The sequence below is a fragment of the Macaca nemestrina genome, chromosome 3 (genome assembly GCF_043159975.1).
Source record: "Macaca nemestrina isolate mMacNem1 chromosome 3, mMacNem.hap1, whole genome shotgun sequence".
NCBI lineage: Eukaryota > Metazoa > Chordata > Mammalia > Primates > Cercopithecidae > Macaca > Macaca nemestrina.
Genome location: NC_092127.1, coordinates 35,354,625 through 35,378,061, shown reverse-complemented (window position 1 = coordinate 35,378,061; position 23,437 = coordinate 35,354,625). Strand labels below are relative to the sequence as shown.

Below are 23,437 nucleotides of genomic sequence, written 5' to 3'. Positions count from 1 at the left end.
TAATATTCATATTAGTTCAGTGTTTCACATGTGAATGGGAATATAAACTATTCATATTAGTTCCGATGGAAGAATTCAGCATGTGCTGTGAATAAGAAACACAGCACCGTAATTTTTGTAATTATTCTGTTTAAGATAAAAACAGAATATGATTAAAGTTGCTGAACCTCAGTTGCCAAAACAGCCACAGTGATGTTGAAAAGCAAGTCTAAGAAATTCATAAATTCCTAGTCATAGTAACTGTTTACTCCAAAGTCATTTGTCTGGACACAGTGGTTGAAAATAGTAAAAATAGTAACAAAGTTAACATATTGACCGTTTATTGTGTCAGACACCAGTCTAAGCTCTTTACATGTAATAATTCATTCATACTTGTAACAGAACTGTAATTTAGGCACTGTTATTATCTCCATATCACAGATAAGTAGGGAAATAGAAAGGATTAGTAACTTGTTCAAGGTCACATGGCATAAGTAAATGGTAGTTTTGGATTCAAATCCAGGTGGTCTGACACCAGCACCATGCCTCTTTCACTATGCTATATCCAGGGGAAATAAAGAACCATTTATCTTCCTCTTCTCAATGTATCTAACTATTATACTCTGAAAGAAGTGTGATGCTTTGTCCGTACTTCGATTATTAAGATCAAATCAAAAAAGTGTATGTTAATTAGTTGGGTATCACCCTAATATAAATAATAATAAAGTTAATACAAGCAAATCTTATGGGATATATCTGTATCTTTACAGGTATATGTGTTTCTGTATGGATGCAAATGAGAGAAGTATTAAAAATTTGAGATAACTAGCAACTGTTCATTTTTTCTGAGCCATAACTATTATAAATTATGTCAACTATAATCTTCAATTTTTTTAAGAATTAAGTGCCCAATTTCTGTATTTTTAAATTACCTGAATCTCTGTCCAGAGCTTCAACCCTGGTGACAAACTCCCCGGGATTTTGGTTTTCTTTCACTGAAGCTTCATACAGGTGCTGCTTAAACACTGGAGCTTCATCATTTACATCAAGAACAGTAATTGTCAAAGTCTGGGATGAAGAAAGTGCTGGTGTGCCATCATCCAGTGCCAGAACAATCAGAATGTGCTGAGTTTTCATTTCATAATCCAAAGGACAAGTTGTAGTTAGTAAGCCTGTTTTGAAAACGGAAGAAAAGCAACATGTAATGAATATTCTTTAGAGAAGTCATGCTTACTCCACTTATATCTAACTTGTCTACCTAATAAAAATTCAGATGTCTTAACTGCTAAAATATGAACTGCATTAAACCATCTTTAAATGTATATACTATCTACAATTAAAAGCAAACATTTTTAGCCAGAAAAGTCATCTCAATTTAAATTATATCAAACAAAATAATTCAAGAATAATGTATGTTATGCAATTATCTACTGAGAGGACTACATTAAAATTATCTAGCCTACATCTACCTCCTTTTTAAAAAATATCTAGGATACTAACAATATATATCTTCGTGTCACATAATACATCATGTACAAAAGCAACCAAGTTACAAAAATGTGGGTATGGCTATATTCTTTAAGACAGTTGATTTTTTGTTAAAGAGTTATGATCTCTTAATATTTATTCTCAGTTAACTGCATTTTTTTAACAATAAAGAGCAGGCCGGGTGTAGTGGCTCAGGCTGGGTGTGGTGGCTCACACCTGTAATCCCAGCACTTTGGGAGGCCAAAGTAGGGGGATCACTTGAGGTTAGGCATTCAAGACCAGCCTGGCCTACATGGTGAAACCCCGTCTCTACTAAAAACACAAAAAGTTAGCCAGGCATGGTGATGGGCGCCTGTAATCTCAGTTTTTGGGAGGCTGAGGTAGGAGAATCACTGGAACCCAGGAGGCGGAAGCTGTAGTGAGCTGAGATCGCGCCACTGCACTCCAGCCCAGGTGGCAGAGCAAGACTCCATCTCAATTTAAAAAAAAAAAAAAAAAAAGCAAAGATGTTATAACTCAGACAATACACTTCACAAGTAAAACATGTCTCTATCCCACTGCCACTGAAGCATGTAACCCATATAAGTCAGATGTAATAAAGACTGGCACACAGATAGCCGTTATATGATTCCAATTATCACATTTTTCTTTTAGGATTGCTGTTTGCTTCTCCCATTTTATAAGAACTTTTCATGAAATAATGAAAGAGGTTTACTGAATTCTATTTTACAAAATAATTTTTCAATAATTACTCATCACTTTATATTTCTCAGCCATAGCCACCAAAAAAAAAAAAACCAAAACAAAACTCACTGTCTTCTTGTAAGAAATATGAGCTTTGTGAGAGAAAAAAATCCCATTTCATGTGAATGCATTTGGCAATTATCCTTTTATGTCTTCGAAAAACATGTCCATTGAAACAGTCACTGCAATTACTCAAGAGATTCATAATATCTATATTACCAAAACACAAGTCTAATTTTATCCATCCTTTTTAACAATCTGAAATATACCTTCCTTAGCCATCTTGGAACACATTCCAAGTATTACTGAAACAGGTCCTTGGAGAGCCTCAGCTCTGACAGATATCAGCAGCCTGTGTCTGGACTGTTTCTCTGTCAGTTGGGCATTTAGGTGGTGTCCACGCATGCCTCAGAATGAAACCATATGTACAGGATTTAATAAATATTTTGATGAAATTTTCCAATGGAATATAGCCAGACTATAATCATGACTTCCAAATCCTCCACATTTAATTCCATTCCAAATAATGCTTTTAACTAACAGTTGGGCCAAATGGTGTATATCTGAGATTTTTTTCCAAGGTTCATGTAGAAATAACTTTATTTTTTAGTGACTAAGATGAGAGTTTATTAATTTTTCAATATCCCCTGAAAATCAGGTAGAAGGAGGTTCATTTTGAAAGTCACAAGACTGAAAATTTGTACATTTACTCTTCCATCAAACTACATAAAAAACGTATGGTAGATGTTATCTAGCAACATGGTGACAGCAAGACAAGTGAAGTTGAGAGTGAGTGACATTTCTGCAGAGTACCTGACAGTGAATAAATGCTTCTTCAAAAAAAAAGAAATGTTACAATTGATGTAAAAAGCAGGGGTCTTAATGTCCAAATGAATTCAGCCATAAAAAATATATATTATTTCCAATATTTACAAATACATATTTTTATAATCTCAAAGATAAATTTCCATACCAAAGTCTTTGAACAACGCTGTTGACTTGTCATACTGCTACCTGATTCACTATTGGTACTATATCCTACACTGCAAGGACTCACAAAGGGGGCAAAGAAGTTTTCTGTTGTATATTCAGCCCATAGTGTCTGTTAGCTACAGAGCATAGTTAATATTAACAAACAGGACCATTAAAGTTGGTTCGTCAAATACAAACTCTGTGTCTATTCTATATATATGTATAACGTATTTTTTATATATATATATCTCTAAGTTAAACAACAGAAGAAGTCAAAAATGTTTAAAGCATATGTTTCTTAAGAACCATCATTTTAAGAGAAGAAAATGAAAAAGGTAAATATAAGCAAGCGATGAGAGGGTTTAATTGAAAGTGGCAGAAAAAGAAATGAAAGGGATCCAAATCAGAAAGGAAGAAGTAAAATTATCCCTGTTTGTAGATTACATGATCTTATATATAGAAACCCTAAAGACTCCATCAAAAAACTGTTAGAACAAATAAATTCAGAAAAGGCAAGATACAAAGATCAACATTCAAAAATCAGTTGCATTTCTATACACCAACAAGGAACTATCTGAAAAGGAAATTAGAAAAACAATTCCAGAGGGGCAGAGCAAGATGGCCGAATAGGAACAGCTCCAGCCTCCAGCTCCCAGCGCGAGCGACACAGAAGATGGGTGATTTCTGCATTTTCAACTGAAGTACCGGGTTCATCTCACTGGGGAGTGCCCGACAATCAGTGCTGGTCAGTTGCTGCAGCCCGACCAGTGAGAGCTGAAGCAGGGTGAGGCATCCCCTCACCTGGGAAGCGCGAGGGGGAAGAGAATCCCTTTTCCTAGCCAGGGGAACTGAGACATACAACACCTAGAAAATCGGGTAACTCCCACCCCAATACTGCGCTTTACCAAGGGTCTTAGCAAAGGGTACACCAGGAGATTATATACTACACCTGACTGGGAGGGTCCCACGCCCCTGGAGCCTCCCTCATTGCTAGCACAGCAGTCTGCAATCTAACTGCAAGGCAGCAGTTGAGGCTGGGGGAGGGGCGCCCGCCCTTGCTGAGGCTTAAGTAGGTAAACAAAGCCACTAGGAAGCTGGAACTGGGTGGAGCCCACAGCAGCTCAAGGAGTCCTGTCTGTCTCTGTAGACTCCACCTCTGGGGACAGGGCACAGCTAAACAAAAACAAAAACAAAAACAAAAAAACAGCAGAAACCTCTGCAGATGCAAACGACCCTGTCTGACAGCTTTGAAGAGAGCAGTGGATCTCCCAACACGGAGGCTGAGATCTGAGAACGGACAGACTGCCTGCTCAAGTGGGTCCCTGACCCCTGAGTAGCCCAACTGGGAGACATGCCCCACTATGGGCAGACTGCCACCCCACACCTCACACGGCGGGGTACACCCCTGAGATGAAGCTTCCAAAGCAAGAATCAGACAGGTACACTCACTGTTCAGCAATATTCTATCTTCTGCAGCCTCTGCTGCTGATACCCAGGCAAACAGGGTCTAGAGTGGACCTCAAGCAATCTCCAACAGACCTACAGCTGAGGGTCCTGACTGTTAGAAGGAAAACTAACAAACAGGAAGGACACTCACACCAAAACCCCATCAGTATGTCACCATCATCAAAGACCAGAGGCAGATAAAACCACAAAGATGGGGAAAAAGCAGGGCAGAAAAGCTGGAAATTCAAAAAATAAGAGTGCATCTCCCCCTCCAAAGGAACGCAGCTCATCACCAGCAACGGATCAAAGCTGGATGGAGAATGACTTTGACGAGTTGAGAGAAGAAGGCTTCAGTCCATCAAACTTCTCAGAGCTAAAGGAGGAATTACGTACTCACTGCAAAGAAACTAAAAATCTTGAAAAAAGAATGGAAGAATGGATAACTAGAATAATCAATGCAGAGAAGGCCATAAACGAACTGACAGAGATAAAAACCATGACATGAGAAATATGTGACAAATGCACAAGCTTCAGTAACTGATTTGATCAACCGGAAGAAAGAGTACCAGAGATTGATGATCAAATGAATGAAATGAAGTGAGAAGTCTAAAGAAAAAAGAGGAAAAAGAAATGAACAAAGCCTTCAAGAAGTATGAGATTATGTGAAAAGACCAAATCTACGTCTGATTGGGGTGCCTGAAAGTGAGGGGGAAAATGGAACCAAGTTGGAAAACACTCTTCAGGATATCATCCAGGAGAACTTCCCCAACCTAGAAAGGCAGGCCGACATTCAAATTCAGGAAATACAGAGAACGCCACAAAGATACTCCTCGAGAAGAGCAACTCCAAGACAAATAATTGCCAGATTCACCAAAGTTGAAATGAAGGAAAAAATCTTAAGGGCAGCCAGAGAGAAAGGTCGGGTTACCCACAAAGGGAAGCCCATCAGACTAACAGCAGATCTCTCGGCAGAAACTCTACAAGCCAGAAGAGAGTGCGGGCCAATATTCAACATTCTTAAAGAAAAGAATTTTAAACCCAGAATTTCATATCCAGCCAAACTAAGTTTCATAAGTGAAGGAGAAATAAAATCCTTTACAGATAAGCAAATGCTTAGAGATTTTGTCCCCACCAGGCCTGCCTTATAAGAGACCCTGAAGGAAGCACTAAACCTGGAAAGGAACAACAGGTACCAGCCACTGCAAAAACATGCCAAAATGTAAACACCATTGATGTTAGGAAGAAACTGCATCAACTAACAAGCAAAATAACCAGTTAATATCATAATGAGAGGATCAAGTTCACACATAACAATATTAACCTTAAATGTAAATGGACTAAATGGTCCAATTAAAAGACACAGACTGGCAAAGTGGATAAAGAGTCAAGACCTATCAGTTTGCTGTATTCAGGAGACCCATCTCACATGCAGAGACACACATAGGCTCAAAATAAAGGGATAGAGGAAGATCTACCAAGCAAATGGAGAACAAAAAAAAGCAGGGGTTGCAATCCTAGTCTCTGATAAAACAGACCTTAAACCATCAAAGATCAAAAGAGACAAAGAAGGCCAAAACATAATGGTAAAGGGATCAATTCAACAGGAAGAGCTAACTATCCTAAATATACATGCACCCAATACAGGAGCACCCAGATTCATAAAGCAAGTCCTTAGAGACTTACAAAGAGACTTAGACTCCCACACAATAATAATGGGAGACTTCAACACCTCACTGTCAACATTAGACAGATCAACGAGACACAAAGTTAACAAGGATATCCAGGAATTGAACTCATCTCTGCACCAAGTGGACCTAATAGACATCTATAGAACTCTCCACCCCAAATCAACAGAATATACATTCTTCTCAGCACCACATCACACTTATTCCAAAATTGACCACATAATTGGAAGTAAAGCACTCCTCAGCAAATGTACAAGAACAGAAATTATAACAAACTGTCTCTCAGACCACAGTGCAATCAAACTAGAACTCAGGACTAAAAAACTCAATCAAAACTGCTCAACTGCATGGAAACTGAACAACCTGCTCCTGAATGACTATGGGGTACATAACGAAATGAAGGCAGAAATAAAGATGTTCTTTGAAACCAATGAGAACAAAGACACAACATAGCAGAATCTCTGGGACACATTCAAAGCAGTGTGTAGAGGGAAATTTATAGCACCAAATGCCCACAAGAGAAAGCTGGAAAGATCTAAAATTGACACTCTAACATCACAATTAAAAGAACTAGAGAAGCAAGAGCAAACACAATCAAAAGCTAGCAGAAGACAAGAAATAACTAAGATCAGAGCAGAACTGAAGGAGATAGAGACACAAAAACCCTCCAAAAAATCAATGAATCCAGGAGTTGGTTTTCTGAAAAGATCAACAAAATTGATAGACTGCTAGCAGGACTAATAAAGAAGAAAAGAGACAAGAATCAAATAGATGGAATAAAAAACGATAAAGGGGATATCACCACCGACCCCACAGAAATACAAACTACCATCAGAGAATACTATAAACACCTCTACGCAAATAAACTAGAAAATCTAGAAGAAATGGATAATTTTCTGGACACTTACACTCTCCCAAGACTAAACCAGGAAGAAGCTGAATTCCTGAATAGACCAATAGCAGGCTCTGAAATTGAGGCAATAATTAATAGTCTACCAACTAAAAAAAAGTCCAAGACCAGATGGATTCACAGCTGAATTCTACCAGAGTTACAAGGAGGAGCTGGTACCATTCCTTCTGAAACTATTCCAATCAATAGAAAAAGAGGGAATCCTCCCTACCTCATTTTATGAGGCCAACATCATCCTGAAACCAAAGCCTGCAGAGACACAACAAAAAAAGAGAATTTTAGACCAATATCCCTGATGAACATCGATGCAAAAATCCTCAATAAAATACTGGCAAACTGGATCCAGCAGCACATCAAAAAGCTTATCCACCATGATCAAGTGGGCTTCATCCCTGGGATGCAAGGCTGGTTCAACATATGCAAATCAATAAACGTAATCCAGCATATAAACAGAACTAAAGACAGAAACCACATGATTATCTCAACAGATGCAGAAAAGGCCTTTGACAAAATTCAACAGCCCTTCATGCAAAAAACTCTCAATAAATTCGGTATTGATGGAACGTATCTCAAAATAATAAGAGCCATTTATGACAAACCCACAGCCAATATCATACAGAATGGGCAAAAACTGGAAGCATTCCCTTTGATAACTGGCACAAGACAAGATGCCCTCTCTCACCACTCCTATTCAACATAGTGTTTGAAGTTCTCGCTAGGGCAATCAGGCAAGACAAAGAAATCAAGGGTATTCAGTTAGGAAAAGAAGAAGTCAAATTGTCCCTGTTTGCAGATGACATGATTGTATATTTAGAAAACCCCATCATCTCAGCATCTCAGCCCAAAATCTCCTTAAGCTGATAAGAAACTTCAGCAAAGTCTCAGGATACAAAATTAATGTGCAAAAATCACAAGCATTCTTATACACCAGTAACAGACAAACAGAGAGCCAAATCAGGAATGAACTTCCATTCACAATTGCTTCAAAGAGAATAAAATACCTAGGAATCCAACTTACAAGGGATGTGAAGGACCTCTTCAAGGAGAACTACAAACCACTGCTCAGTGAAATAAAAGAGGACACAAACAAATGCAAGAACATACCATGCTCATGGACAGGAAGAATCAATATCATGAAAATGGCCATACTGCCCAAGGTAATTTATAGATTCAATGCCATCCCCATCAAGCTACCAATGACTTTCTTCACAGAACTGGAAAAAAACTACTTTAAAGTTCATATGGAACCAAAAAAAGAGCCCGCATTGCCAAGACAATCCTAAGTCAAAAGAATGAAGCTGGAGGCATCATGCTACCTGACTTCAAACTATACTACAAGGCTACAGTAACCAAAACAGCATGGTACTGGTACCAAAACAGAGATATAGACCAATGGAACAGAACGGAGTCCTCAGAAATAATACCACACATCTATAGCCATCTGATCTTTGACAAACCTGACAAAAACAAGAAATGGGGAAAGGATTCCCTATTTAATAAATGGTGCTGGGAAAATTGGCTAGCCATAAGTAGAAAGCTGAAACTGGATCCTTCCCTTACTCCTTATATGAAAATTAATTCAAGATGGATTAGAGACTTAAATGTTAGACCTAATACCATAAAAACCCTATAAGAAAACCTAGGTAATACCATTCAGGACATAGGCATGGGCAAGGACTTCATGTCTAAAACACCAAAAGCAATGGCAAGAAAAGCCAAAATTGACAAATGGGATCGAATTAAACTAAAGAGCTTCTGCACAGCAAAAGAAACTACCATCAGAGTGAACAGGCAACCTACAGAATGGGAGAAAATTTTTGCAATCTACTCATCTGACAAAGGGCTAATATCCAGAACCTACAAAGAACTCAAACAAATTTACAAGAAAAAACAAACAAACAACCCCATCAAAAAGTGGGCAAAGGATATGAACAGACATTTCTCAAAAGAACACATGCATACAGCCAACAGACACATGAAAAAATGCTCATCATCACTCATCATCAGAGAAATGCAAATCAAAACCACAATGAGATACCATTTCACACCAGTTAGAATGGCAATCATTAAAAAGTCAGGAAACAACAGGTGCTGGAGAGGATGTGGAGAAATAGGAACACTTTTACACTGTTGGTGGGATTGTAAACTAGTTCAACCATTATGGAAAACAGTATGGCGATTCCTCAAGGATCTAGAACTAGAAGTACCATATGACCCAGCCATCCCATTATTGGGTATATACCCAAAGGATTATAAATCATGCTGCTATAAAGACACATGCACATGTATGTTCATTGCGGCACTATTCACAATAGCAAAGACTTGGAATCAACCCAAATGTCCATCAGTGACAGACTGGATTAAGAAAATGTGGCACATATACACCATGGAATACTATGCAGCCATAAAAAAGGATGAGTTTGTGTCCTTTGTAGGGACATGGATGCAGCTGGAAACCATCATTCTCAGCAAACTATCGCAAGAACAGAAAACCAAACACTGCATGTTCTCACTCGTAGGTGGGAATTGAACAATGAGAACACTTGGACTCGGGAAGGGGAACATCACACACTGGGGCCTATCACGGGGAGGGGGGAGGGGGGAGGGATTGCATTGGGAATTATACCTGATGTAAATGACGAGTTGATGGGTGCTGACAAGTTGATAGGTGCAGCACACCAACATGGCACAAGTATACATAAGTAACAAACCTGCGCTTTATGCACATATACCCTAGAACTTAAAGTATAATAATAATTTTTTTTTTTTTAAAAAAGAAGAAGAAAAAAAAAGAAAAACAATTCCATTGACAATAGCACAAAAAGGAGTAAAATAAAACACTCAGGGATAAAGCTAACTAAGGAGGTGAATATCTTGTATATTGAAAACCACAAAACAATGATGAAAGAAATTAAAGAAGATACAAATGGAAAGACATGTATGTTCATGGAGTGAAAGGTCTAATATTATTAAAATGTTCATACTACCCAAACTGATCTACAGATTCAATGCAATCTCTACCAAAATCTCAGTGGCATTTGTTGCAGAAATAGAAAAAAATAATATGACAATTCAAATGGAATCTCAAAGAATCCCAAATAGTCAAAATAATCTTGAGGAAGAACAAAGCTGAAGGTATCACACTTCCTGGCTTTGATATATTACAAAGCTGCCATAATCAAAACAGTATGGTATTGGCATAGGACAAACATTTAGGCCAATGGAAGTGTAGAGAGCCCAGAAATAAATCCACCTGTATATAGTCAACTAATCTTGAACAAAGTTTCCAATAATACACATTAGAAAAAGGCTAATCTCTTCAACAAATGATGTGGGGAAACTGGATATCCACATGCAAAAGAATGAAGTTGTATCTTTATTTTACACCATACAAAAATAAGACAAAATAAAATGGATTAAAGACTTCAATGTAATACCTGAAACTATAAAGGTCCTAGAAGGAAACACAGAGGGGAAAGCTTTGTGACTTGAGTGTTGGCAATTATTTCATGGGCAGACAACAAAAACACACACAACAAATCAAAAATAAACAAGGGTGACTACATACAATTAAGAAGCTTCTGCACAGCAAAGAAAAAGGCAACCTACAGAATGGAAGAAAGTATTTGTAAACCAACTATCTGATGAGGGGTTAATATCCATAATATATATTTAAAAACTCCTACAACTAAACATAAAAAAAACCAAATAACCTAATTTTAAAATGAACAAATGACTTGAATAGAAACATCTCCAAAAAAGACATACAACGGCTAATAGGTATATGAAAAAATGCTCAATGTCACAAATTATTTGAGAAATGCAAGTCAAAACCACAATGAGATATCACTCATACCTGTTAGGATGGCTATCATTAAAAAAAAAAAAAGACAACAAGTATTGGGGAGGGAGTAGAGAACTTGGAACCCTTGTACGCTGTTGGTGGGAATTCAAAATGTTACAGCCACTATGGAAAATAGCATGGATGTTCCTCCAAAAATAAAAATAGTACTACCATATGGCCCAGCAACTCCACTTTTGGATATTTATACAAAAGAATTGAAATCAGGATCTTGAAGAGAGAGTAGCACGCCCATGTTTACTGCAGCACCATCCACAATAGCTAAGATGTGGAAACAACCTAAAAATGTTAATCGGAAGATGAATGGATAAAGAAAATGTGGTATGTGCATACAATTGAAGACAACTCAGCCTTAGAAAGACATTCTGCAAGATGTGACAGTATGGATAAATCTTGAGGACATTTTGCTAGGTAAAATAAACTGGTCACAAAAAGACAAAACCCCATTATTAAATTTACATGAAGTATCTAAAATAGTCTAATTCATGGAATCAAAGAGTGCTGGTTGTCAGAGGTTGGATGGAAGGGAAAATGGGAGATACTAAAGTTTCAGTTAAGCAAGGTGAATAATCTCTAGATATATGCTGTGCAACATTCAACCCATAGTCAACAACAATGTATTGTACACTTAAAACTTTGTCAGGAGGGTGGGTCTCATGTTTTCTTACCACAATAAAATACAATATTTTTTAAAGTGACATACAGGCACTGTACCTGATGACTCATCTAGCATAAACGCCATATTTTCATTTCCTGAGAGGATGCTGTATGTTATTTTTCCATTCCTTCCTTCATCTGGATCGTGAGCAATTATATGGTGCACCAAGGAGCCCACTGTGACATCCTCTTTGACATGGGCAATGGGGAAAGACATAAAAGTGGGGTTGTGGTCATTTACATCCAAAATCACTATTTGTGCTGTCAGTGATCTCAGACGCCGGTCTGTCACATTCACAGCCTGATCAGACGCTGTTACTGTCAGGGTGACAGTTGGAATGCTCTCTCTGTCAAGAGGGGACACAGTGACTAGTGTGCCAAATGAGGGGTGGATGAGAAATGGATTCATGCCAGGGTTGTGGGATTCAATGTAGTATTGTATTCTACTGTTCAAAAAACTGCCATCACCATCTTTGGCATTGAAGACATACACCAGGGTTCCTATGGGAACATTCTCCTCTATGCTGATCACAATGAACTCATCCTGGAAAGAAGGGGAATGGTCATTCTGATCTTCCACATCAATACTAAGGAAGACTGTGCTACTTAGGGCAAGATTTTTGCTATGGTCTGTAGTAATCACTCTGAAAAGATAATGAGATGTCGTCTCATAATCAAGTTCCTTAGAAAGAAACAAGTCTCCAGTTGAGCTGTCTATTTCAAAGTGTCCATTCTTATCATCTGCAACAATACTAAAATGTAACTTTCCATTATAATGTTGTTGAAGGTGATCAGGTGACTTTATCAAGCTCATTATTTTTGCAGGCTTCAAATTTTCTGGTATAACTAAATGTCTAATATTCTGAGACACGATTGCTCTCCCTTTGGATAGTGGGATCACCTGAAATACGAATAAAAGAGATATTAATTTGGGGTATTTTTAAAACAGTTTGGTCAACACATGTAATAATATTATTTTGAAAGCAATTTCCTTCCATGTATGTGATCATATGTTAATGAGTGAGAAAAATGTCAGTTTTATATTATATAATTCCAGTATGTCTCAGAAGAACAAAAACTGCTAATATTTAGAGATAAGAGCTACAGAATTTTCTATTTCCCAGTTTGCTGTATTGTGTGAAATGACAGTTTGGTAAAGCCATGCTATAGTTAAGCTGAACTGTAGCCTTGTGGATTCTTCAATGGGAATGCAGGATAGCTAGTTCTCCAAATTATTTTAAATACTACAGATCAATCTAGCCATAATGACAACATCTGTATACCTTTAAGTATCATATGTCTTTGTTTGTCTAAAACAAGAAACTGGAGGTATGACCATGTATATTTTTCTCTTAACCCACATATCCTTAAGCAGTAAAGAATATAATTTGGAAACAGAGTTCTTGTGGATATATATCCTTGGTTATTGTATATACCTGTATTAATATTTCTGATTACCACATGCATGCCCAAAGAAACTAACTATATGCACAGTCATCTTCTTTTTGAGTGGTTGGTATAATTTTTTTCCTATTATGGAGACTTCCCACAACTTCCCAATTATGATTCAAGTAAAGCCTTAAAATATGAATCTGAAGTTACTTTTCCAAATTTAAAAAAATTACAAAAAACTATGTCATTTATTATATGGCCATTTGTTTATAAACAAGTTTCTCCTGCAAATTTACCAGGTCCTTGATATTAGGAATAACTACAAGAAAAGATACCTTTTGTCCATTATAAACAAAGCAACATAAATGCCAAGTGATGATTATCTTGTCAAGAACTGTACAAAGCTAAGTTGCAAAATAATTTGGGTCTAAATCATTTCTCTAGTGATAGCAAAAAGCTAAGAATGCTATGTGCAATGCCATCTTAAAACAGTATTCATGTCACATACATACATATTCACATACATACATATTACATGTATCTTCACTCTATAAACTTGTAATAAAAGTCAAATGAAATATGTAGATGTTCCTCCATATTTTATGGTGACGACATTACCTGAATATTAAGAACTGCCTGTCCTTGAAGAGGAGGCACTCCCTGGTCAGTGGCAATGACAGTCATTCTGTAAGAAGGTCTAAAATCATATGAAAGTACTGTGGTTGTTCTTATTTCACCACTGTTGGCATCAATCTTAAAGTGCTCAGAACTATCTTCTATACACACATAAGAAAATTAAGAAATGAATGTTAATTGACAATGCAGAAAACAGAGAATCAATTAATCCAATATATTGATCATTTGAAAGATTTATTTGCTTTAAATTCTATGAGAGTATGAACACAAAAATGACACTGAAAGTAGACAAGAAACATCAGTTTTTAAAAAGTTTTATTATGGAAAATGTCAAGCATATAAAAAAGTGAATAAAATGGTATAATAAACTTTCATGAGTCCATCACCTAGCTTCAACAATGATCAACTCATGGCCAATCTTATTTCATATACCCCCCCATGTATTTACTTCTCTTCTCCCATTTTTTTGAAGTAAGTTCCAGAAATCATATTATTTCTTCTGTATATATTTCAAAATGCATCTCTAAAAAATAAGAAATACTTTTAACACAATCACAGTACCATATTATACCTTAAAAATTAATAATGATTCACTAACATCACCAAATATCTGGTAAGTTTTCAAATTTTCAATCATCCCATAAATACTCCTTATTTTTCTTATTTGTTTACATTAAAATCAAAATAAAGTCCATATATTGCATATTTCTTTAATCTATGGATTCCTGCCACCCATCTCTTTATCTGTTCTTGTAATTCATTCGTTGAACAAACTGGACCTTGTATCCTGACATTCTCCATGATCTAGATTTGCTGTTGCATCTCCAACATATAGCATAATATATTCCTCTATTCTCTGTGTTTTCCTTAAATTGGGAGGTAGATCTAGGGAACTGACAAGATTCAGGTCAGGTTTGATTTTTTTTTTTTTTGCAAGACTACTTCACAAATAGTGTTTTTCCCTTCAGAGGCATAGGTCTAGCTGCCTTAAAAATAAATAAATAAAAACAAAAACAAAACAACGATGAGTCTCTCTCTGTCACCCAGGCTAGAGCACAATTGTGCCATGATAGCTCACTGCAGCCTGGAGTTCATGGTCGCAAGTGATCCTCACATCTTGGCCTCCCAAACAGTTGGGACTATGGGCATGGGCCAAAAGCTCGTTGTTTTTGATGTTGGCCCCCAACTGATGCACAGCCTAGATCCATTAATTATTCTTTAAGTATTGTGAAGTATAATACAAGTTGACATCCCAAATCCAAAAATATGAGATCCAAAATATTCCAAAATTCAAAACTTTTTGAATACTGACGTAACGCTCACTACAAGTGGAAAGCTCTACATGTGATTCATCAGATGGGTTGCAGTCAAAACACAGTCAAAACTTTGTTTCATGCACAAAGTTATAAAAAGTGTTGAATGAAATTACCTTCAGGCTATGCATATAGATGTCTATAAAAAATGAATTTCATGTTTAGACTTGGGTCTCATCCCCAAGATATCTCATTATATATATGCAAATATTCCAATAAAAAAAAACCCACCAAAAAAAAAAAATCCAAAACCTGAAACACTTCTGGTCCCAAGCATTTTAGACAAAGGATACTCAATACATACTGCATTCTGCTTTATCATCCCTTTTTCATATATTAGTTGGAATATAGAAACTTTCAGAGAAAGAGTTCATTATAAGAAACACAGGATAAATGCTTGATGACTTAAACTTTTATTTAACAGTTTTTGAAATACTGAGTTGGCTCACTAACATCCACCAATGTTCCAATTATGATAAGTAACATTTTGTCTTGCTTTTGTTTTGGAAATCATTAAGCATGATTTAAACATATTAGTGGTGTTTCAATATATTGCCATTATTATCCTTACTGATGCTCATATTGTCCCATCGCTGAACATTGGGGTCTGCTTAAAGTTGGTTCCTGGATCTCTTTCCATGATCCTAACAGTGTTTAGTAGCTTCCTTGTAACTGGTATGACAAAATGGTGCAGACTCATCTTGTAGATTTCCTGACTGTGACCTGACATCACCATTTCTCCAAGGACTCCTGGTTCCTTTTGGTGGAAAATGGTTTTGGGAGAACCTATTTGGGACATTAGGGGTGCTCATTGTTTCTGGGTTTGTCATCATTTCTAGGCCTTTTCAGTGGACAGAGAATACACAGGCACACATCTACACATTCATATTGATGCTTATAATTCAAATTGGTATCACAGGGTTTTGAGTTAAATAACAGATTTAAAATCTGAATATTTCAAACATTTCAAACCTCAGAAAAATCCTGATTAGAAGCTCCCCTCCATTCTTTAGTTCAACAGTTGCTGATTCATTACGATGGACCAAATACTTTACCAGTTATTAGGGATATAAGGGCAAATAAAAAAGAATCCCTGTCTTCAAGAAACTCATAGCATGCGAGCAGGCAATTATGTAACATTTATTAGTTGTGATTTCTATGCTTTAACCCATTGATTTTATTCTCATAGAAATACTATAGAATGCATTCATGAATATGATACATACCTTTATTCCCCTTATACAGATTTTCATCTCATTATTTTACCATATATTTTGTAATCACTTCTATTTTACTATCAGATAAAAAATAAAGATAGGAATAATGTAATGTATATCTTCATATTTTTGTATCGATGTGCCTCAAGTATCATTTTTGAAGCTGATTTAAAAAAAAATTTCGAACATTCACAAATACATGAACATTAAAGTATCACTTCTTAGATTGATTAATTTTCAATATTTCTTCAAATTTTTCCAAGAAATGGAAAAGGAGTGGATCTGTATACAGCTCCAAATCTCATTCCCCTCCTCTTTAGAAAGTCACTTTTATAACTAAAGTTGAGCTTTATCTTTCCAGTCCATACATCCATAAATAACATATACCATGGCTTTGCTTGCTTTTAAATACTGGTATTATAGCAGGATTATAGCCATGTGTGTGTCTTCCCTCTTCACCATCATTGTCTTTCACAGGCACACTATGTTGTCTTCTCCACCCCAAAATAAAACAGGAAAAACAGATACAAAGATCTTATTGACCTAACTGACCTCATAGCCAGAGGAAGATTGTTGAATGCATGACTGCAAAGCCAGTTTTTCTTCCTCACAAGGACCAGATTAAAATAAGCTAAGACAATAAAAAGAGAAATTTGAGAAGTAACAAAAGGGAAGACAAAAAAAGAGGGGGAGGATGGGGGAGAGTCTCTGGAGGGGACAGCAGGAACACAGAGGAAAGGGCTGTCTCCAAATGTGGATCTGCTGCAGGCTCACTACGTCTGTATAATCCACCATTCAAGTGTCCTGAAAACTTGGGAAGACACTTATAGGTAAATAAATGTGGATGGTTTATATGGGCATAGAAACACGAGAGAAGAATTTGGCTGCCTGACCACGGAAGTATTGAGAAGAAATGCATATGTAAATTTACCAATGAAAGGCAATGCAACGAACTCAAAGCTGCTGTTTGCGTCAAATTCTTTTTATCTTCTGTAAAATTTTTGCCTTCCTTGCTTAACTTTGGATTTAATATTTATCCACACTGCCATGTATGAAACTCTACTGTATTCATTTTCATTGCTGTAGAGTATTCTGTGAATATACCATAGTACGCAAACAACTGAAACAATGCTTCAATGAATATCCTGTTACAATCTCACTCTGCACATATAAAGTTCCTCTAGAGTAACAGAACTAGAACTGCAAGGGTATAGCATAAGCACATCTCCAATCTTATCAGATATTGCTTCATTGCTCTTCAAAGCCATCATATCAAGGAGTCTGGGCATGCTTTAAAAATCTTTTTAATTATTCAGGCTTCTTTTCTTTGAGTTGTCTGTTAATATTCTTTGTCCAGTTTTATTATTTATTGTCTTTTTCTTATTGGTTTGCAGGAGTTCTTAATAAATTCTGAATACTAATTTTGTATTGGTTACTGGGCTGTAATTATCTTTTCCCAATTTGTGACTTGACTAATCAAATTGTAAACAATGGCATATTTTGTAGTGTTTTCAATTTTCATGTAGTTTTATGTATCTACTTCTTTGTGAACTTTTGCTTTTCTTCTTATTTAAACCATCTTCTTTATTCCCAATGCCATATGTATAAACACTCTCATATTTTCTTTTGTAAGAGTTAAAGATTTCTACATTTAATAAGACTCATCTTTGATATGCTGAGAGTAGAGATATTTTTCCCTGTAGGTGACCAGGCACATCAGCGTCACGTATTGGTAGTCCATCTTTTCCCCATTTATTTTCTGCCCCCTCATATGTCAAGTTTCCATATGTGTAAAGTGTCACCCCTACTCTTTTCAACTGGTCTATTTATTAATGAGTGAATCAATATAATAGTGTCTTAATTATGAAATTTTATAAATTAAGACTGGGTAGGGCCAGCTTCCCACTTGTTTTTTGGACATTGTCTTAGTTATTCCTTGTCTTTTGCTCTTCCACATGACTTTTAGAGTCAGCTTGTCAAATTCTATCAAAGCCTCATTTAAATTTTTATTGAAATCATACTGAATTAATAATTATATTTTTGTTAAGAATTGTCATCTTTAGGATATTGAGTCTTCCCAAGCAAGAACATGATACAGCTTTTCATTTCATTCTTTTATGTCCTTCATTAATACTTTTTACTTTTCTGTATGAAAGTTTTGTACAAGTTATACTGGAATTTTTTCTATGCCCCTAATAGAGAGAGATCCTATTTGTATTGTTTTGAAGTTTGTATAGTTTGAGAGGCCTTCCTTAAGAAAAATAAATTTTCCACTTTCCCCTCTCCCTGGGGAGGCTATGCAAGTAAAACACCCTAAAACTAAGCTTCATTAGCTTCACAGTAGATATGCCCCTACACCCTTTCATTTTCTTTGTAAATTCACCATAGTGAATGAGATCTTTGGAAACTCCTAAGTTTTAAAAATACCAGTGAGTTTCACATGTTGACATTGTTTCCAGAAAATTGGCTATTTTATTAATTCCAAAGGGTTGCCAATAGTATCTCTTGGGTTTTCAATGAAGACAATCAAATTATCTGTGGGTAAGGACAATGTTGTCTCTTCTTTCCTATGTCCTATGTTTGTATCAAACATGACAAAGCACCAAATGTCTTTTAAAGTGCTATAAAACACAATGCCAACTAAAGTAAATAACTTGAAAAGAGCTGAGGCCTGCACATTCCAACAGAAAACATAATAGTAAGCCCACTTCAATAAAATTTCCCCATACACACACATATATGTATACATGTGACATTTTCTAGGCATGATTTACTCCGACCTTACAAGTATTTAGTCTTCATAAAGATTCAAGGATGCTTGGAACTCTTAATCATACTTAATACCAATTCTTATCCCCTAACACTTTCCTATCAACAAAAGTAAATTTGTACTTCACATTATTGCAAGTTATTCACTAAAGATGAATGGTTTCTATTAGGAATGTAAAAAGCTACTCTGATTTTTTATTAAACTTATAAATTATTTTTCAAAAACTGAAAGTAGCTCTTGACAATAGCAAAAGAATTTTGTTTGTAACTTGGTGTGTTTTCAAAATTAACTACAGCATTCTAAGTAATCAAAATAGAACTTGTTTTCCCAGAAGGGGATAGTTGATAAATGAAAGCAGAAATCCTAAAAGTTCTTAATCCTGTATGAACAGTAATTTTTACCTGAAGATACTGAGTATATAACTTCTGCATTATTTCCTTCATCAGGATCCTTTGCAAACACAGTTGTGACCAACATTTTTACTGGTTGACCTTCCAGAACCTGCCATTAAAACAAACAGCTTACAAATGAGTTAACAAAAGTTTAAAAAGAAATATCAGTGGACTTTTAAATGAATGAATACATTATACATTTTAACATTTTAAACTATCTTAAATCCACATATAATTCAAATGCATACCATGTAAAAATTATATGGGTGTAAGTCCATGAAAAGAATCCTCCTTACAAATTAAATCTTTTATTCAATTATACTGAATTATCTGAGGCATCTGAACTAATTCTGACCAAAAGAAAAAGAAATTGGACTTACTAAACAATCTTAGATTTTTGGTGTATTTTAAGATTTCTAGCATATTCTCATTCATCCATCATCTCTTAGGACATTTTTTGAAAGGTAGTTGCTACGGCTTAAAATATGCTTAAAATAAGTATGAACCTTTAATTCAGAAAACAAAACTCATACAGGACATATCAGTTATCAGGAGCTGTCCTGAAATATTGAAATGTGCAAGCTCTGCACAAAGAGTTGCATGCAAACTACTGGAAAAACAAGCCACGTCTGAGCATTATCCTGAAGCACCATTCAGTTTGTATACAAAGGGCTGAACTACACTTATTAATAGAAAGCAACTAGAGGTACAATTCCAAAGAGCACATAGATTCATTTACCTTCTTAAAAGTTTTTTTTTTTTTTTTTTTTTTTTTGAGGCGGAGTCTCGCTCTGTCGCCCAGGCTGGAGTGCAGTGGCGCGATCTCGGCTCACTGCAAGCTCCGCCTCCCGGGTTCCCGCCATTCTCCTGCCTCAGCCTCCCGAGTAGCTGGACTACAGGCTCCGCCACCACGCCCGGCTAATTTTTTTTGTATTTTTAGTGGAGACGGGGTTTCATTGTGTTAGCCAGGATGGTCTCGATCTCCTGACCTCGTGATCCGCCCGTCTCGGCCTCCCAAAGTGCTGGGATTACAGGCTTGAGCCACCGCGCCCGGCCTTTTTTTTTTTTTTTAATGTGCACAATATCTAGGTCTTCTAGAAAAAAGTACGCTCTGCCACACCAAGACTGATGTGATACATTCACATGTTTTACCACAAGATGGTGCTCAAAACAAATGACTTAAGATATTACAACTTCCTTGCAAGGTTACTTCACAAACCTTCACGTGCAACTCCTTTCCAGGCAGACACTGGGGGAAGAAGGGCCTGTTATCATTGATGTCAGTAACTGAGACGTAAACCACCATGGTGGCATTTCGTGGTGGGGAGCCACGGTCTGTCACTAGCACAGTCATCTGATGGTGCCCCCGGTGCTCACGATCCAGTGCCACCCAATTGATCAACTCTCCTGCGGGGCACAGAGCAGAACAAGACACAGGCACTGTGTACCAGGCACACCGCGGCCAGAACAATTTCCAGAAGGAAAACCAAACACAAAGCTTTGAGCGAACATGCGACTTCTAAGACCATCTACATAGTAGTTTGGCTCTATGGTACTGTTGAAAAATTTTCTCAAGTTGCTCCTGAAAATGTCACTTTATATTTGTTATTCTTTGTATTTCAAATTATCATCCATCAATCATTTGAGCTAATAAAAATGAATTCATAAAAATGATAAAACTCTGCGGGAACTTAGTAATGATTGAGAAGATTTTAAATTGCTGCTTATCCCTCCTTATGCTGCTATACAGGATGATGGAAAGCACGTTAGCTCTGACACAAGTTCTGGATTTGGGCCTCAGACATGGAATGGCCCCTCCGAGCCTGGGACTACTGTCAGGAAGAAATGTAATCACACATTTAAAAGTATTGTGCAAGCTATACATGATTACACAAAAGGCAGCTGTTATCACTACTTTAACATAATGGCTACACATCTTGCTGAAAATCAAATCATATTCCTTAGGCAATGGTTTGTGTTTTATGTACACAGGTATTTGTTTTTTATCTCACAAAATAGACATGTAGCAATGGATACTTACTTCCTAAAAACTCTTAATGCTTTAGAAGCTTTATTTCAAATATTTCTGCCTAGAGCTACACTACCGTTGGTAACTTTCCTCATGTGTCAGTCATGGAGACCCAGGTGTAACATTTAACTGCCTCTCCCTATTGCCAGGGACCATGGGAAGACAAGCACTTGGTCCAATAGCCTGTCTCCTGTTAGAGAGCTCTGCCAAGCATTGGTTTCCTCATCATTTATGAAAAAGAAAATGTACCTGTAAGAACGTGAGCATAAAGCAGCTACCGACAAACATTTCTACGGCTAAAAACTTTTTTCGTCTTAATACAAATAAAATAGCATTGCATAAAAAGAAAGTGGAAACAAGGAACAAAAATGACAATTCTCATTTAGGTAAGTTGCTGAATTGGTGAGCAGTGTTTATGATAACTGTTTACTGTTAATATATAAACTATATTTATAGTGTTTACTCTGAGGTTTTAATATAGATCATATACACAATTGCATTTTTTAAATTCCAAACTGTAAGTCTCCTCTGAAGACCTTAACTTCTGAATGGCAAACAGATTTTTATTCATAAAGCAAATCTGATGGATAAGCAGCAGCCTTGGAGATCGGGGATGTAAAAGACTGCAGCTCCGGCTGAGCGGGGGATGGGCGACACCAGGGTATGGTTCCACAGGAGCTCAACTCCTGGTCACTTGGAAGACTGCCCAGAGAACTGGATGAAAAGGGGGTGTGTCTCCTAGGCTCTGAAGGTCACCCTCCACCCTGCCTTGCACCCTGCTGTCCTTGGGAGGAGGAACAGTTTACAAGCACATATTCTTCCAAGCCCCTTCATACTCTTTAGCTCTTTCCCCCTCAAAGCATGGCACAGGGCATGTCAGGAATTGTCTCCTGTATTCATGGTAAGGAAACAGCTCTGAGCTTAAGCTACTTGCTTAAAGCCATGCAATGAAATGAGGAATGGACACCTGGTCTTATAGGGGAGGGAAGATCAAGGGGGAATCAACTGTAGTTTGCTTATTTCTAAAGAAAAAAACAAGTGAAATAGAAGACCTTGAAAACTAGCCATATGGAAGTAAAGCGCAAGCAGGGTCGATCCTGTATACCTGTATGGTTTTGCCCCGTCAGAAGGAGTCCCAGCTTAGGGAGTGAATGAGAGTGGAAAGGCAGCTTGCAACCTTCTTGGCAAGTCATGTGCCCTGTGAAAACCTCCATCTGCTGAGAAAGGTCACCTTCTCCTAATTCACAGAACAGAGGCTTGAGAACAAAGGCTTGAAGTTCATCAGAACTGAATGTAAAGTCTGTCCCACTAAAGGCACGGTGCCATCTGCCCAGGTTATGACACAGATGGTGTCTGCTGGACCCACACAAAGAGGGGGCTTCCTCTCATCTTACCAGCTGCATGACTTTGGGGGTACTACTTGAGCTATCCGAGTCTCAGTTTCCTGGCTATGTATTTGCAGTATAAATATATTTCATTGCAAGGATTAAATAAACTCCCTATAAACTTACACAACATACATTTTAAAATATAGTGACTTTTAATCTTTAATTTCTTAATTCAGACTTCAAACATTTCATGGTGATTATTCCCCTTTTTCCTCTGGTTCCCCTGTCAGAATGAGAATAAAGATATACATTCTGAGAGTGATTTGGAAATCTTAACCAATGAATTCATTTCTAGCTTTACATTGATGATATTTATATTTCACAAAATACATCTTGACATTTTTTAAATGTCTACAAATGGAAAAGGATGGTTGCTGAAAAAATTAGCCTTTACACAAGGATATATTCAATCCAGTTCTGACTATACCTCTAGTTCAGAAAAAAATCCATATATTGGCAAGATGTGGATGTGATGCAAGGAAAGTATGAATTACTATGGGAGAAACTCTGTTCAATTTTTACTCCATTTTTAAGATCTCACAATACAGTAATCGAAT

At 36.8% G+C, this 23,437-nt stretch overlaps 1 protein-coding gene across 1 annotated transcript in view; it reads right to left on the bottom strand.

The window, feature by feature from the left end:
* Positions 1 to 23,437, bottom strand: part of LOC105463508 (dachsous cadherin-related 2) — a 269,926-nt gene that overhangs the window by 85,451 nt on the left and 161,038 nt on the right. The window contains exons 6-10 of the mRNA XM_011710642.3: positions 20,683 to 20,870; positions 19,473 to 19,572; positions 13,754 to 13,911; positions 11,801 to 12,644; positions 912 to 1,151 (exon numbers count right to left, since the gene is read on the bottom strand). Of these exons, the coding sequence (XP_011708944.2) occupies positions 912 to 1,151; positions 11,801 to 12,644; positions 13,754 to 13,911; positions 19,473 to 19,572; positions 20,683 to 20,870 (1,530 nt within the window). The remainder of the gene's footprint in view (positions 1 to 911; positions 1,152 to 11,800; positions 12,645 to 13,753; positions 13,912 to 19,472; positions 19,573 to 20,682; positions 20,871 to 23,437) is intronic.